The 15,240-nt window shown below is 52.4% G+C and overlaps 6 protein-coding genes and 1 non-coding gene across 7 annotated transcripts; 1 reads left to right on the plus strand and 6 right to left on the minus strand.

Annotated features, from left to right (window-relative positions):
* Positions 1–50: 50 nt before the first annotated feature.
* Positions 51–2,547, minus strand: AFUA_6G13460 (uncharacterized protein; the record flags this gene model as incomplete). The annotated part of the gene is made up of 2 exons (XM_746129.1): positions 51–1,162; positions 1,215–2,547. The coding sequence occupies 2 exons, from the start codon at positions 2,545–2,547 to the stop codon at positions 51–53; spliced, it is 2,445 nt and encodes an 814-aa protein (XP_751222.1).
* A 340-nt stretch (positions 2,548–2,887) lies between these two features.
* On the minus strand, positions 2,888–4,126 carry AFUA_6G13470 (MBL fold metallo-hydrolase; the record flags this gene model as incomplete). The annotated part of the gene is made up of 5 exons (XM_746130.1): positions 2,888–3,337; positions 3,391–3,655; positions 3,703–3,833; positions 3,880–3,910; positions 3,957–4,126. 5 exons carry the CDS (start codon positions 4,124–4,126, stop codon positions 2,888–2,890), a joined length of 1,047 nt encoding a protein of 348 aa, XP_751223.1.
* Positions 4,127–4,604: 478 nt separating this feature from the next.
* On the minus strand, positions 4,605–4,964 carry AFUA_6G13480 (uncharacterized protein; the record flags this gene model as incomplete). Its single annotated transcript, XM_746131.1, has 1 exon — positions 4,605–4,964. The coding sequence occupies one exon, from the start codon at positions 4,962–4,964 to the stop codon at positions 4,605–4,607; it is 360 nt and encodes a 119-aa protein (XP_751224.1).
* Positions 4,965–5,268: 304 nt separating this feature from the next.
* Positions 5,269–6,969, minus strand: AFUA_6G13490 (glutamate decarboxylase; the record flags this gene model as incomplete). Its single annotated transcript, XM_746132.1, has 4 exons — positions 5,269–5,383; positions 5,441–6,606; positions 6,653–6,680; positions 6,731–6,969. The coding sequence occupies 4 exons, from the start codon at positions 6,967–6,969 to the stop codon at positions 5,269–5,271; spliced, it is 1,548 nt and encodes a 515-aa protein (XP_751225.1).
* Positions 6,970–8,171: 1,202 nt separating this feature from the next.
* AFUA_6G13500 (uncharacterized protein) lies at positions 8,172–9,890 on the minus strand (the record flags this gene model as incomplete). Its single annotated transcript, XM_746133.1, has 3 exons — positions 8,172–9,229; positions 9,313–9,731; positions 9,802–9,890. 3 exons carry the CDS (start codon positions 9,888–9,890, stop codon positions 8,172–8,174), a joined length of 1,566 nt encoding a protein of 521 aa, XP_751226.1.
* A 1,996-nt stretch (positions 9,891–11,886) lies between these two features.
* tR(ACG)6 lies at positions 11,887–11,958 on the minus strand. The gene has a single exon. It is a non-coding gene (tRNA).
* Positions 11,959–12,049: 91 nt separating this feature from the next.
* On the plus strand, positions 12,050–14,788 carry AFUA_6G13510 (uncharacterized protein; the record flags this gene model as incomplete). The annotated part of the gene is made up of 3 exons (XM_746134.2): positions 12,050–12,323; positions 12,383–14,401; positions 14,496–14,788. The coding sequence occupies exons 2-3, from the start codon at positions 14,029–14,031 to the stop codon at positions 14,786–14,788; spliced, it is 666 nt and encodes a 221-aa protein (XP_751227.1). The 5' UTR covers positions 12,050–12,323; positions 12,383–14,028.
* Positions 14,789–15,240: the final 452 nt, after the last annotated feature.

Below are 15,240 nucleotides of genomic sequence, written 5' to 3' on the forward strand. Positions count from 1 at the left end.
ACTAGTTCGAAGAAACTTTTGGATTGTCATTTAGGTCGTAAATTCATACGTCATATCAGATATACAGGCGCCTTGACCAATACATTTGTAGGCCCTCTCCCGCGTACCTCTGCGCTTAGGAACGAGGCAAATCGGATCCGGCCGCCGCTTCGTTCCTCCACCGGCTCTTTCAGTTCCTTGCCGCCGTGGCTCGCCTCGACGGCCGGGGCCTGCCGCTTGCCCATCAACGTGTTGAAAACCGATCTCATGCGTTGTTCGCGCCCCGGGGTGGATCCCGCCGGTGGCCCATCCATCGAGTTGCTCCCGCCCGATGGAGGCACGGACTCGCCGTCGCCATCCTCGATAAAGCCTTCGTGAGCGCCCTCGCGCTCAATGGAGCCTCGTGTAGGGGGCCCCTCGGGGGGCTGTTTCACGTTCGTCAGCGGCGGCAGGCCCCCCTCGATCTTCATAACCGCCTCGTTGACCAGCGTCCCTGGCATAAAGTACTCGACGCAGATGTCGCGCGACTCCAGCGGGATCTTCTCCGAGATGCCGACGGCGTTCTCCACGATCATCCGTGCGCCGTTCTCGAGTCCCGCTGGCGGAGGCTCACACAGGTTCATCTCCAGACACGCGACAAATTTCTCCACAAGACGATCAATGAGCTGCGCCCGGTTTTCCTCCGCGGCTTTGCCTTGCAGCGAGTCCGTGAGGCCGTCGAATGTGGTTCGGCGCCAGTTGGAGATCCGCGCGATCGCGTTCTCGCGATCCTCCTCCGTGTAGGCCTTGGTCTGTTGCCGGCGCAGGTTCATCTCGATGCTCTTCAGCTGCATGCTCAAGTTCGGTTCCAGAGCTGGATGGAAATGCCGCTCAAAGATCTCTTCCACCAGCCATCGGCTCATCGTCGCGCGGCCAATGGCTGTCATTTCCTTCATGCCGGTTGCGTGTGCGTCCTCATTGACATGGCCAGCCAACCAGGTGGGCAAGCTCTTCCAGTCTCGCCGAATGGAAAAGGCCAGATCCTTGATGGCGCCGTCAAGCCGCGCGAACCGGTTTACATATTCATTATCGTCGAGGACCGTTCGGGACACGGCCATGCGCTGATGAGCTACGGTATTCTGCAGTTGCTGCACCTGAGCATCTTTCTCAAAGTAGTACCGCTTCACTTTGGAGTATTTGGCCTCTGCAAACCTGTCAGTATGTCTGCCCGACTGGGGCGCCTGTGCATCTCTTACGGAGTTCATCATGCTTTTGCAGCAAAGCTCGCACATCGATATCGCCCAGATCATCTCTTCTGCTCGAACTGACGGGGGGCGTGCTGCGCCCCGACTCTGTGGCATTCTGCTGGCCGCCACCTTGGAAGGCCGGGTGACCTTGGGGTTGCGTCTGTGGGGGACCGGCCGGACGGTCGGACGATGAAGCCATGCCGCTCTGGTGGGTGGAGGATGGGTGCGGATCCGGTTGATGGGAGAATGGGGGCAACGGAGAGGGCGGCCCCATGGACTGTCGCGATGGAGGTCGTGCACTCAACGGCGGCTCCACTTGAAGTTGGGAAACAGGCGATTGTTGCTGCGGCTGCTGCTGCTGCTGCTGCTGTAAATGTGTCTGGGACTGATTAGAGATGACGTGGGAAGGGTCGGCAGGTTGCCTAGAAGCCGAGTCCACAGGAGAGGAACTGTATAATTTCTCGAGAAGGCTGGGATCGGTGTTGGATCGCTGAATAGAAGGCGGGCGCTGCGGGGAACGGGGAGGTCGCTGATGAGCTGATGCCGGGTCCTGCTGCATGAGGAGAGACTGTGAGCTACTCCGGTTTGGGTCTACCACATGGTCCTCAGGCACTGTCTCGGACGAGGAATGGTAATTGATATTTCGGGTTCTCTTCTGGTGATCTCGATCGCGATGCGTTCGCTGGGTGTCTAATGACAGTTGTTGCTGATGCCGTCGCTGGCGGGACGACTGCGACGAGGAAGTCCCTTTGACCGATAGGCTACGTTCCAAGAAGCCTGTCGATGAGGACGAGGACGAGGAGGAATGCAGGCCGAATAGCTTCCTGCGGGACTTTTGCAGCGGATCCTGTTTATTGCTATTGTGAGCGTTGGGGGCCAAAGCCGGTTGCTCAGACGCCCTGTCCACGCTGGACTGGTCGGCAGGGTCAGCATCGATGAAGTGAGTAGCAGCTGGTAAAGCGGGGGTCGCAAGTACCGAGTTGAGCAGAGTAGGAGAGTGATGGCTTTGCGTCCGAGTGATTGTTGGTTGATGCGGAGGAGGATGTTCCGAATGATTCTGATGATCGGGATGATCTTGACGATGACGATGACGATATAGCTGATGGGGATGGTGTTGTTGTTGTTCGTGTTGGGGTTGTTGACGATACGAGTTGTCTGGCGGGTCTGCAGGAGAAGTGGGGAGGCGCACGTCGGAGAAGCGCTGGTAAAACGCAAGATCTTCAGGAGGAACACGAGGCGACGAACCGGTGGACGGAGGCGGGATGGTCAGTTGCTCGACCGAACGAAAGGCAGGAGATGCAGCAGGCGATGGGGATTTGTGCTTTTTGCGAAACAAAGGCATGGAGAGTGGGATGGACACGATGATCGTCCAAGGAGGACGAAAAAGGAGGCGGGGAGGAGAAGAGAAGAGAGGAGAAGAGAGGAGAGGGGTGATGAAGCATCAACAACAACACAACACAACACAAGTCACAACTGCAGCCACGTACAGTAGATAGTAGTTCTGATGGAGACGATGACAAGAATCTTGGATACGAATCGATGGAGGAATAGTCATGACTAGATTTGCTGTTGGTTGTTGTGATGCTATAAATAATCCAAGCGAACACGAGGCGATGCTCACAAAGAACAAGGCTAAATCTATCGGACGATATCCAATAAGAGCCAGGATCAACAAAACGAGATCATCGTGAGGTACAGGTCAGGTCGCTTCTCACTTGGAAGCGATAAGCGTCTTTGCGATCCAAATACACCACTTGTCCCCCCAATCCCGCCTTCTGCATCTCTATCTTGAAGTCCTCCAGCGAGCTCGCAAACACATCGTAATCATCAAAGTGGATCGGAATGGTCAGGTCAGGCTTGATCAGGCGCACCAGCTCCACGCCCTGTTTCGCATCCATCGTCACCATCATGGTCAGTGGCCACATCTTCGGATGAGGTACCGTCGTGCCTCCAAGATGGATAAGCATCAGGTCGATCTTCTGGCCGTCGAACCGCCGCGGAATCTCCTTGAGTTCATCCACCATCAGCGTATCGCCGGAGATGTAGATGCGATAGCCGACCTCGAAATCGGTTTGCATAGTCTGGGTGCTGCCATAGCCTAATTCAACCATCCATCCGTTGGTGGGGGGAATCTTGATCGTCAATTCATTGCCATGTGTCATCGCAGTGTCAGGAAACTGCTTACTGCCGCCGCGAACTCGTTCAATTTCTCCACGACCTTGTTGGTCGGGATGTGTTTGCCTGGCATTCCTGTGACTCGGATGTGCGGTTGTTTGGTTCTCGAGCTGTCGCCTTTGATATTGACCATCATCTGCTCGAATGGCTCGAGCTCGAACACTTGCTGGAAAGAGTCTGCTCCCTTGGACGTCAATATGGACTTGGCATGGCTGGTAGTGATGATGGGCAGGTCCCGCCGAAGAGATGCTTCGACTTCTTGATCAAAATGATCCCTGCACTGGGTCAGTCTGATGCAGTGGTCGTGGGAGGACGTATATACCCATGGTAGTGAGACAAAAGAACCAAGTCGATCCGAGGCAGTTGGTGCAAGTCAACTGCGGGATTTCTTAGACGCGTTGAAGTCACTCCAGGACCAAGATGGACGTGGTCTCCCGCATGAAGGAAGTTCGGCTATCTTGTCAGTTTGTGCCAGTGTACTACCATGCATTGAACCAACATCGGTCATCAACCTCAGTCCCTCCCATTCACTATCCAGATTAGCATCTCATTGATACAAGACAAGAAGCTACTGACAAGATCGTCGTAGCATTTCCAACAAAGTAAACTGATGCATTTTCTTCTCCGGCTCGAGCAGGGCTGGTCTTGATGTTTTTCGCCTTGGGGAGACTTGCTGGGAGTGCAGTAGCAGGCGAATCCCGAATTGGGGGGATGTCCTGACGGGGATCAATGGATAGACGCTTCATACTGACTATTGAGGCTGAGTAGGATTATAGAGGTACTTGATGGAGAATCCGAAATACAGCTGAGGATCTTTACTGACTGCCATCTTTGAGAGAGAGAGTCTCGTATACATGACGTCACCCAACAGCGGCATCAGCATCTCTTTGAGGATGTAAAACTGCTTTCTCTTCCAAGGATGCAAGAGGGAAGCCCTCGCTAGATCCCATGGTAGCATTGGCAGATTACCTCGGTAGAATAGCTTATTCCGTGAACAGTGAAACCCTATATTCCATACATCTACTATACTCATCTCATCCTCTTCTCAACTCCCTCCTTTCCACCCTTCATCACGCCCTTCAAAGACCTTGATCGGTCATCAACATCTCTTGATCTCGTTACTATAGCTCCACAGATTCTGGGCAGCGCGCACCGAACAATAGAAAGTAATCGCACTGTCGTCCGGCACACCTATTTCTAATCATCGATTGTTATAAGCATCTCTCACACCGAGCATGCATCACCACGACACACCTGGAAAAACCCCTTCCGCACACAAAGCCCCGGAACAACGGTATCAAACACCCAGAGAGCGACCCTTGGGACAGGAAACACCGCATACAGAAGCATCAGGGCAAGGGTCGTCCTGCATCGCAGCTGGAACGGGCGGCACGTAGCGATATAGAAGAGGCGGACGACGACTAGCGAGATCAGGCCTTGTAGCGCGAGGACGTATAGTGTCGACAGGCGAAGATCGAGGAATGGGGGGATGGAGAGGAGGAGCGCGAGGAGGGTGTAGATGTTTAGGGTTAGGAGGCCGCAGAGGGCGGCGATGAGGGGGTCGGATGGGGACTGGGAGGTCATCTTCAGGAACAGTTCTGGTTTACTTGGCTGATGGCTGGTGGATGGGAATGGGGGATATAAGACATGTCCGTCTCCATTTGGTCTAGAGCTAATGACTCGTCGCTAGTACATGGGTAGTTCGCTGCGCACTAGTTACGCATCTTGGGCATGGTGCCATCACGGTGGGTCATACCAAATAGCCCAGGAGCGATATGAAACTAGAGCTTCGTTTATGGTGTAGACAAGTGATTTGTCAAGAGGTTGAGTGGAAGTATCATTCATATCATATCCTATCTACCGCTTCCGCGCGATCCGAGTTCAATCACTAGCAAACTCCGTGCGTCTTACCAGTCTTGCCCTGCAAGGAATGCTTCTCGTTCTTGTAGTGCGAATGGTTATGCTTGGACTTGTGCGAGTTAACCGAATGCTTTCGAACATGTCTAGTTACCTCAGGTCAGTATAGCCCGTTTATTTGGTCCCCGACGTCAAGGACTTACAGAGTATACTTCTCCAGCATGGCCTTGTCCATGTCGCTCAACGTCTTCAGCGCCAGCTTGATATCCGTCAGCAGAGCATCACACCGGTTCTTACTAAAGTCCTCGCGCACAACCACCCGCATCAGCTTCAACTCGTTGCTGTGCGGCGCCATCGTGTACGCGGGCACGATCCACCCCCGCTCGCGCAGTTGGTGCGCCAGGGCGAACTCGTCGAACTGCTCGTCGCGGTCTGAAGGCAGGCGGAACGCGACGAGGGGCAGTCCGCGGCCACGCCGCTGGCTCATGATGATGAAGCCTAGCTCTTCGAGTTGCTGTGCCAGGTAGTCGGCAATGCGCGTGATGTTGACCATAATCGAGCGGTAGCCGCGCTTGCCCAGCCGGATCATCTGGTAGTACTGGCCAATGACCTGCGAGGCGCCCTTGGAGAAATTGAGGGTGAAACTGGCCTGCTCGGCGCCCAGGTAGTTGATGTTGAAGATCAGCTCCTTGGGTAGGTATTCGGGTGAGCGCCAGACGACCCAGCCCACGCCGGGGTAGACAAGGCCGTACTTGTGGCCGGACACGTTGATGGAAACGACCTTCTCCAGGCGAAAGTCCCACAGCAGATTGGGGTTGATGAACGGGACGACAAAGCCACCGCTAGCGGCGTCCACATGGATCGGAATGTCAAGGCCGCGCTCGACCAGAAGATCATTAATCGCCTTGACGTCCTCGTACTCGCCGGTGTAGGTGGTTCCCAGGATGGCGCAGATGCCGATGGTGTTCTCGTCGACCATATCAACGGCCTGCTTGGGGTCAATGACATAGCGGTCCTCGGTACAGTAGACGTAGCGCTCCTCCACATCAAAGTATCGCGCGGCTTTCTCCCAGCAGACCTGCACGGCGCTGTTCATAATGATGTTAGGGCGGGTGGTGTCTTTGCCCTCGGCCTTGCGCTTGTTCTGCCACCGTCGCTTCATGGCCAGCGTGCCCAGCATGATGGCCTCGGACGAACCAATGGTCGAGGTGCCGACGGGGTGCTCGTCGTCGCTGTTGATAGGGGCATTGAACAGCCGAGCAATCATGCTGACACACCGGTTCTGGATCTCGGCCGACTGGGGATATTCTTCGTAATCGATAAAGTTCTTGCTGAAAGAGTCGGTCATGAGCTTCTCGGCTTCCTCTTCCTGCTCAAATCAGCTGCAGTTACAAACAGGGGTCTAGCCCACATACCATGTACGTCGTGACAAAACTAGCCAAACTACAGAGAATCAGCTATGCGCCACAGGATCGGTCGAAAAGTCAACCTACTTGAGCATAGGATTTCCGTCCAAACTCAGCTCGTCCTTGATCATGCGGTAAGCGACCTCACGGGGCATCTCCTTCTCGGGCATCTCATTCTGGGGCAGCTGCTCCGCCGCAAACCGAGTACCGTATACAGTGGAGTAGAAACCGTCATCATCGGTGGTTTCAAGCTCGATAGAATCAACGCGTTTAACGAGGGGTTCAACATCTTCGCTGTCGCGCTTGACTGTAGCAAGGTGGACCATATTGGTGTGGTATGCACATGCGGATGCAGGTACGTTTGAACAGTATGAAGGATGCAAGAGGAAGTAGGTCAGATGCAGGAGCTGTAGGGAAAAGCAACGGACTAATATTTAGCTGCCTAGTTTTTGAATCGGAAGATTTTCAGAGATCAACATGGATCATCAGAGTAAACAAAACAGGGCGGGAACCAGAGATGGGTCGCTGTATAATCGAGGACCGTCATTATTATCAACAGGGACAGGGGGGATGAGGGGGTGGCTTGTTAATGGTGTTGCCGCTGTGTACGAGTGCTCTGGGAAGTGGCACCACAGCATCATCAGTGGATCGGACAACATGATCCTGAGATTGGATACTAGAGAAGCCCTTTAACCTGCTAGTGGATTAAGAGGGTATTCTCAGCCACTCAACACGGCATCCGTCGGTCGAGATGGAGAGCTGAGCATGTCTCGATGGATCCACCCTTCCACAGTCGATACTAAGTGCATCCTGATCGATGACCAAAATAGCAGGTCAAGAGTATCCAAAGCTTAGAAAAGCTTGGCCAGGAGAAGAGGGGCAAGGAACAGGTGGATAAACTGGGTCGCATTCCAGCCACAGCCATGACGGAGCAGACAAAACCGGTGGAAGGAGGGGGAACTGAGTCTCAAAAGGCACAGTAATTGATAGTACTGCCCTGTCTATATGCAATTGCTGACAATTGCTGGCAATGGACGGAACAGGGATGATTGAGAGAGCCAGACGAGGTTGGTGAGTCGATCCACGTCAGTCTGGAGGGGATTGTGTTCGCTGCTCATTTCCAGCCACCAAGTGGGTACGGTGATGGCAATAATGACAGTGGCATCAAGTACGGTGAGAACTTATTCCATTAACATTAACTTGTATCAATCTCAAAACAGCCGAGGGTGTAAAGACCCCCCACGTCGGTAATCAATCAGTCAAAGCAACTCAGACCAATGCCTCCAGCCCAGACCTGTTGGTATCTTGTCCCATCCATATCATACACAGCCTGATGCCACTGGCTCGACTCAATGCATCAATCATCATCCGTTTTCGTACAAACAAAAATTCCTTATTTCCCGTTGCCTTTTTGTCTTTTTTTTTTTTTTTAAATCCCCTTTTTCTTTATTTCTTCGGCAGTCTTCTGTCGCGTCCTGTATACTTGTATATAGGTGTATAAGGATAGTTGGCCAGGCAAGGTAAGCAATCAAGTACCCTTAACCTTGCGCTTGATCCATGACCAGAAGCCACTCTTGCGCTTGTCCGCCTTGGCGGCTTCGGCTTTAGCTGCCTCTTGAGCTTTGTCAACGGCCGTTTGTGCCTCCTCATGCGACTTCCTGCCCTCGGCTGTTTCGGGCTGCTGGGTCTCCTTTGCAGCCGTCTCTTCTCCCCGTGGAGTCTCGGTGGGGACCTGGTCATGAGTATCAGGCTGAGTCTCCTTGGGTTCGGCAGCTGTCTTCTCGGCGGCTTCGGTGGCAGGTGCCGGCGAAGCAGCCGACTTTCCTCTCATGGCTGCGGCCGCAGCAGCGGCAGCGACGTTGGGTTTGGCCTTTGTGGGAGTCTCCGGAGTCGCCTTGACGGGCGCGGTCTCCTGGGCCTTTTCCTTGGCCTTCTCCTCAGGCTCTTGCTGGGGCTCCTTGGACGCGGGGGCCTGTCCCTCGCCGGTGAAAGCTTGGATGCTCTCTTTAACCTCCTGCTTCTGTCTGGCCTCCGCGTCGGCTTCGCTCTCTGCACCTGCGGTAGCAACTGCAGCGGGAACGACAGGGGATGTAGTGGAGGCAGCAGCCTGGGCAGCTGAAGGAGCGGTGGTCGGGGCAACAGCTTCTGCAGACTCCACCTTCTGAGACGTGTCTGCGGATTCAGCACCAAGCCCTGGGACAACCAGGGGTTGCACTGTAGACTCGCTTGGCTTCTCGGGTTGCAGGTCCCCAGCTTTGGTTTCTGTGGCTGCGGGCGCGGCTTCGGAGTCCTCGACCTTGGCCATCTTGGGAGGCTTGTGCTCCTCGTCCTTGTGGAAGAGGCTGCTCTCGTATGGGCGCTTTGCATGGCCAGTCAAGTCCACACTCTCGGACGGGGATGCGGCTGTCAATTCGGCCGGAGAGGTGTCTTTCTCCTTGAGTCTCTCGGGCAGCGCTGTTTCCGCCGGCACCTCCGACACTGGTGCGTTGGCGTCAGTGACGACGGGTACGGGAGCGGCGGCCTCGGCAGCAGTTGCTTCGGGGATGGTGGTTTCGGGGGCTGTCGTAGGAACCGTCAATTGGGATTCTTTGGCGACCGTGTCAGGCAATACGGCTGAAGATGTGCGTGAGCCTAGCTGCCTCTCGTCCAAGGACCCAAGAAACACCTACCTTGTCCCTCACCATCTCCTGCGTCCAACGATCCGACCAGACCCGCCTTCGAAGCCTGGGTCTTGCCGACGGCGCCCTTCAGGGTATTCTCATTCGCTTCGGATTCGGCAGCTGCTCCTGTATCCGGCAAGGAAGACGGCATGCGGAGTCCCTCTGCGTCACCCGGATGCTCCGCCAACGAGAACCTCTTGGCGGTGCCGGGACCCGAAACCTGCTCTACTTCCTCGTTGGATGAGTCGCCATTGTCAGTGGTTTCCGCGGTTGACGTGCCTTCTGCGCCTGTGCTCGCGGCGACTGTCTCGGCGGCCTGAGGCGGGGCAGCGGAGGGGACATTGGTCGCAGCGCCGGGGGCGAGGCTTTCGGTGGTTTCGCCTTCGCCTTCGCCCTTGACAATATTTTCGACTTGGTGTCCGGCGGTTCTGTTAATAAATGACTGCGGTCAGTCCTGTCGCGAGTCCTGAGACGAACCGAGGGATTTGCGCAACTTACACAGGCTGTTGGACAGTGGGTGCCTTCTTCGCTGTGCCGCCACCGCTCTTACCCTTGCCCTTCTTTCCCTTTCCACCTTTCTTGGCCATGATGAATTGAGAGTCCTTTGGCCTGTGGGACCTTGGGGGGGAAATGTCAGAAGAATATGCCACCCAAGGGCGGAGCTAGGAGTGCAGTCGGAGTCAAGAAAGGGCAGCGGTACTTACTGTCTTGTGCAGCGCGATACGATATGTAAATCGAGAGATAGATGGCGCGAGTTAAGGTAGGGAGTTGTTAAGAACAGTCAGGAAGGCGACGGCAATTCTGGTTATGTTTGGTTCTTCTCTTCGGGATGCTAATCGACATCGGGGAAGGTTAATCCGGGGGTGCTTGAGGCAGTCACGCCTTGCGATGGTTAGGTACGTACTCACTCAGAATTAGTCCACCTCGAGAGTTAGCTGCGTCTATCTCGGCGTTGGATTTAATCGAACTACTAATACTCCGTAGCAGAGACTGGAGCTTGTACTGGATCGGGAGTTCACTGTGCTGGAAGATGAGAGAATGTTCAAAGGCACCAGTCACATGAGCTGCGTCGCAAGCACCCACTACCCATTGGCCGAGGACGTTTTTATTCGTAGGTCCTTGCAGTGATGATGATAATCTTGCTTATTCTGGCTACCGTATCAGCGAGGGGATGGCCGGTCTCAGCCACGGTTCAACCTGGGTCCGAAACAGCTCTCCCTGCTGGTGACGCATTTGAATCATTTAATATTAACTATTATAAAAACAGCTTAGTCAATTGCTTGCTGATCATGTCATGATTAATGTTTGTTCCTTCGCTCTTTCTGATTCCGTGAATCATGAAATATGAGTATCTATGAGCTATGCAGATAATGCTTGCTGTGTTCGCTAGGAGGATTAAAACAACGACAGCTAAGCTGTTTCCGGTGATCGTGGGTCGTGTGCCTGCAGCTGCTTAATGAGTTTAGGGCGGTTTCACTCCCAGCCCTAGCAGCGGATCAACCTTGTTCCGGACGCGTAGTCAACTGCTTTATACAGTATGTTGGATGGACACGTTGGATCAGTAACGACATTAAGGGTGATATAGTTAACTACTAGCTAGAGAGGTGAGAACTAAGTCATTGCTTGTAGATGCATGTATACCTTTGAAAAAAAAAAAAAATAAATAAATAAATAAATAAATAAATAAAAAAAATAAAAAAATAAAAAAATAAAATAAAAAAATAAAAAAATAAAATAAAATAAAAATATAAAATCTACCTCGTTCTGAATAGAACATAAGCTGTAGAGACGTGCCAGCGTCTGGCTGCTTCCGGAGGTAGCCCCCATTTAACAATAACGTCGTCTTTAGACCTCTAACACTGAAGCTGGGTGAGTATGTTTTCGGTCTTTGTTCAACTCACCCGTAATGGCGCGGGAAACCTGGATGAATATGACTTGTCCACGTGAGATATATAATTGGGGATATACAAATGGAAGAATATGTACAGCCGTCCTAGTGAACACAACAAAAATAGAAACCACCCATAGGGAACCCTCGAATACATAGCTGGATAAACTATCCTCTCATCAAAGGATGGCTTGCCTATGGTCAACATCATTTAACACATCCCCAAAAGATAGTGCGAGGTGGATAGTGAGAACGACGCCTACAAAAGTCTATTCACACATACTGGCTGAAGACAGTACTGGCTCTGGCCTATTGATGTATGAATGCCCGAAACAAGGCATCTGGAGCTGAAGAAGCAATTACAACGAGGTTTCCGAGACTTCTTAAAAAAAAAAAGGCAAATGTCGTTGGCCGGCCCGAAACTGTACCCCGTAGGCACCTCTCTTGTACCCCGTCTCTCTACAAGGCAGTTCAGTAGTGCTGGGCTGACATCATACGTAGCAATCATCAACCACAGTCATTCCTGGTCTGGCCTGTGACAGCTAAGGCTGCATGCAAGCCTTCTTCGTCAAAAGGAATCCAACATCAGCAAAAAAAAAATCCACACTACAGGATCCCTCTCGCACGTTGACAAGCTTGATCGGAGGTCAACTATAAGCTTTTCAAGAAAAAAAAATACTCCGAAATTTAAAAAATGACCTACGCAGGATTCGAACCTGCAATCTCTTGATCCGTAGTCAAGCGCCTTACCATTGGGCCAGCAGGCCTTGCTGATGGGAAAATCGGTCTTCTTTGGCAACCTAACTCTGGAAAGAGAGACTCACACCGGAACCACCGTGCCGAGTGGGGCACTCGGGAGGATGAAATCGCTCACTCCGGTGGAGGACATTATTACCCTCCCACCTCCCACTCGACTGATTCGCTGATTCTGAATCACCTCCGCCAATTATGACGGAACGGTCGACGGAGTATGTTACGCCCGGTATCCAAAAGTACACAGAACATAATTTACCGGAAGGGGTTATCCTGGACGAGACCTCTTTGCCCCGTCTTTCTTCACTGACGTTGTGCGCGCGAGCCACGATTTCACAGCACGTGTCTTGGGGGTTTGAATCCAGAACAAATGCTCAGGGTACGAGAGTCCATTGAGATGATCTACTCCGGTCGCATTTTAACCCAAGTGGCATTCAGGTTCCCTAGATTAAGAAGCTAGGTTGATTGGTGGTGGCCCTCAGACCGGTCGTCTTGGCCGTAATTCTGGAATTGTTCGCTGCAGGACGGGCGACTACAAGGAGTGCGCCAGCCTATTGCAGGCCTCCTCAGGGCCCGCGGAAGTGTCCAGTCGTCTCCAGAGGTTCTCTTACGTAGTCGGCGCTACAGTACCCATCTATTATCCATGTGTGAGGTATTTTTTATGACACTTCATATGTATCACTATTGAGTATAACGTCTGTCCAGAGACAATAAGACGGCTGTCATAGATCACTGCGCTTGCCACCACTCTCGGAATAGGATGGTTACAGCGTCACATACTGATGTTACCTCCCTGGCATAGAGGAACACTGGAATGCTTGGCGAGAAGTGGCCATGTTTGTACAATGAATTGACTTAATATGAACTGATCAGAGGAGACGTCAACCCTTGGCCCAGATCTGGTTGACTGGCTGAGGAGAAATGCGGTGCTCTCAAAAGGTAAACTTCGTGCGAGATAGGAACACACGGCACGCTTGGCTTTTGGCCACCCATGGAAGAGCTCGGATTGACATCGGCTTTGATCGGCCGACCACCGAATGGAGTAATCATCTCTCACCTCGCAATCTCAACAAAACTCAGAGACTGGAAGTTGGGGTTGCATTTTTAAGGTGTCACTGTCGTCCCTTAGGTAGTCTACCATAGATAGTTATCATAAAGGTTGTCAAGAAGGTTGACGGGGCTCTGGTCTCTGAAATCGAAGGTAATCCGTAATCCGTACATCCTCGTAGGTACCTTAGTCAAACAATTCCATCGCTTGGGGCGTTTATGATCTCACCCCGTCAGACGCACAAGCCGTGGCCAAGTGGGTTTCGCTGTTTTCCTCCACCCTCTCAGAACAGCGCAATTTCAACGCCCCGAATTCCAGGAAGTTTCCAGCTGCAGTAAGATTGCGAGAACAAATAAGAAGCACAGACTAATTGAAGAGGTATTCATCCTCTGTGCTCCTCGTTTTGCCTCCCCACATTCTGGTAATTCTGTAATCTACTAGATCACTCCGTACGGAAATACGGACTACCTATGGCCGGTGTGCCCTTTCTCTCCTGCCCTCACCGGATTAGGTCCCGAGATGTAACGCCTTCAGTCCCATGGCTTATCTGCGCCATAACTGATGGTAACTATTACCTATTTAATAATGCTCACAGTCAATCTCTATTCAATTTATCTGCTCGGTTCCCGTATGTTACTCAACTTACCTTAGTCTTGTATCTGTGAATCCATAGTACCCTATCTGGTGCATCGTACCCGCCTCTCCATCTACATCTCCATAACCTCTCCTCCATCCGTCTTTTTCCCTCTCTCTCCCTCTTCTTCCCCTCAATAATCATTGATTCTTCTCCTTCATGGAGTTTGCCTCTCCTGCCCTAGTCCAGCCTCATATAATCAAACGATGAACCAAGGCTCTCTTACTACAGTCGATCGTAGTTTGTGCTTGCACACCCTCCCCCGCATCCGTGCCCTCACCGGGTCTGGTCTGCATTGAGGCGCTATAGAGCAACTACTACTATTCCCAGCACCTATTCACAACACCTCACTACACCAATCCCTTACGACATACTCTACAATTCCTGGCACTTTCTGTCACAATGAACTTCAAAGACAGGTTCAGAAAGGTGTTCCACCGACATTCCAATGGCCACTCGAGTTCGAATTCCAAAAGCATCTCTAAGTCAAAATCGAACGGAAATGGCAATGGCATCAAGATTGAGTACTACAAACGTGGTGAAATCCCGCCGTCCAAATTCCGTGGCCCCTTCGATCCTGAACACCAAAAGAGATTGGCCGCCTGGTCATTCGAGGCTGCGCAGGCTGAGCGCCCCCGCGCTTTAGATCCCCCACTGTCTCCCTGTACAACATTATCACAGTACTTGGACCCGCATCATGGCGAGAGCGAGGACGAAAGCGTGGCTCCAGACCAGATCTGCGAGACAGCACCCCCAGAGGTGGGATTGCTTGACTGTAAGTGGCTGTTACCTCCCTTCCACACGTGCCCTCTGTTCATGCTGGTACCATCCGCAAGCATACACGTAACGACGTTCTGACCAACGACCAGCTTCCGCCACTGTTTCCCACCACGAGTATGCTCCGGGTCGACAGGAAGAATCATCGGGATCATCGTCGTCTACTGCCGTCGAATCAAGCAGTTATAGTAATTCATCAATGACCTTGTACTCTGACGATGCTCGAATGGATTCCATTGCGCAAATCAAGGAATCGGTCCGGTACACCTCACCGATGCTTCGCGCCGTGTCACCACCGCCGCCAACATCCACAAAGGGGACCTTGATGCCCTTTTCACCAGATGATCTGACTCGAGCGTTGAACGCCGTTCAGATCTGCTCATAATGTACCTTTCACCAACTGCCTTTCTTCTCTGTCCAGAGGACGGATCCTCTTGTCCATTGTCGACTGTCCTTATGTTCGACGACTTTTCTTCACCCGCACTGGTGTGCGAATTCCCTTCCACCTACCTTCCTTTCATCGGAGACCTCGAATGCCAGGCCGTTTTCTAGGTCCTGTTTTTCAAAATTCAGAATGATGCAACTATGCACGGTGTGCTTTTAAAGAGGAACGGCGTCTACCCTGCATGCTCCCAACAATCTCATGCCTTGTAGGCATACGGTTGGAGTGATCTTTTTAGTCATTGCGATTGAGCGAATACCCGTAATGGACATTTTCTCGCCCTTTCATCATTTGCCGAGCTGGGATTGACTGACTTTCTTCGCGGTTTAACGGCCAAATGCGAGATTGTATTGTATGTGAGACGTTAGATGAATCAAATGCTACTTATTTACAAC

This window comes from Aspergillus fumigatus, chromosome 6 (genome assembly GCF_000002655.1).
Source record: "Aspergillus fumigatus Af293 chromosome 6, whole genome shotgun sequence".
NCBI classification, from domain to species: Eukaryota; Fungi; Ascomycota; class Eurotiomycetes; order Eurotiales; family Aspergillaceae; genus Aspergillus; species Aspergillus fumigatus.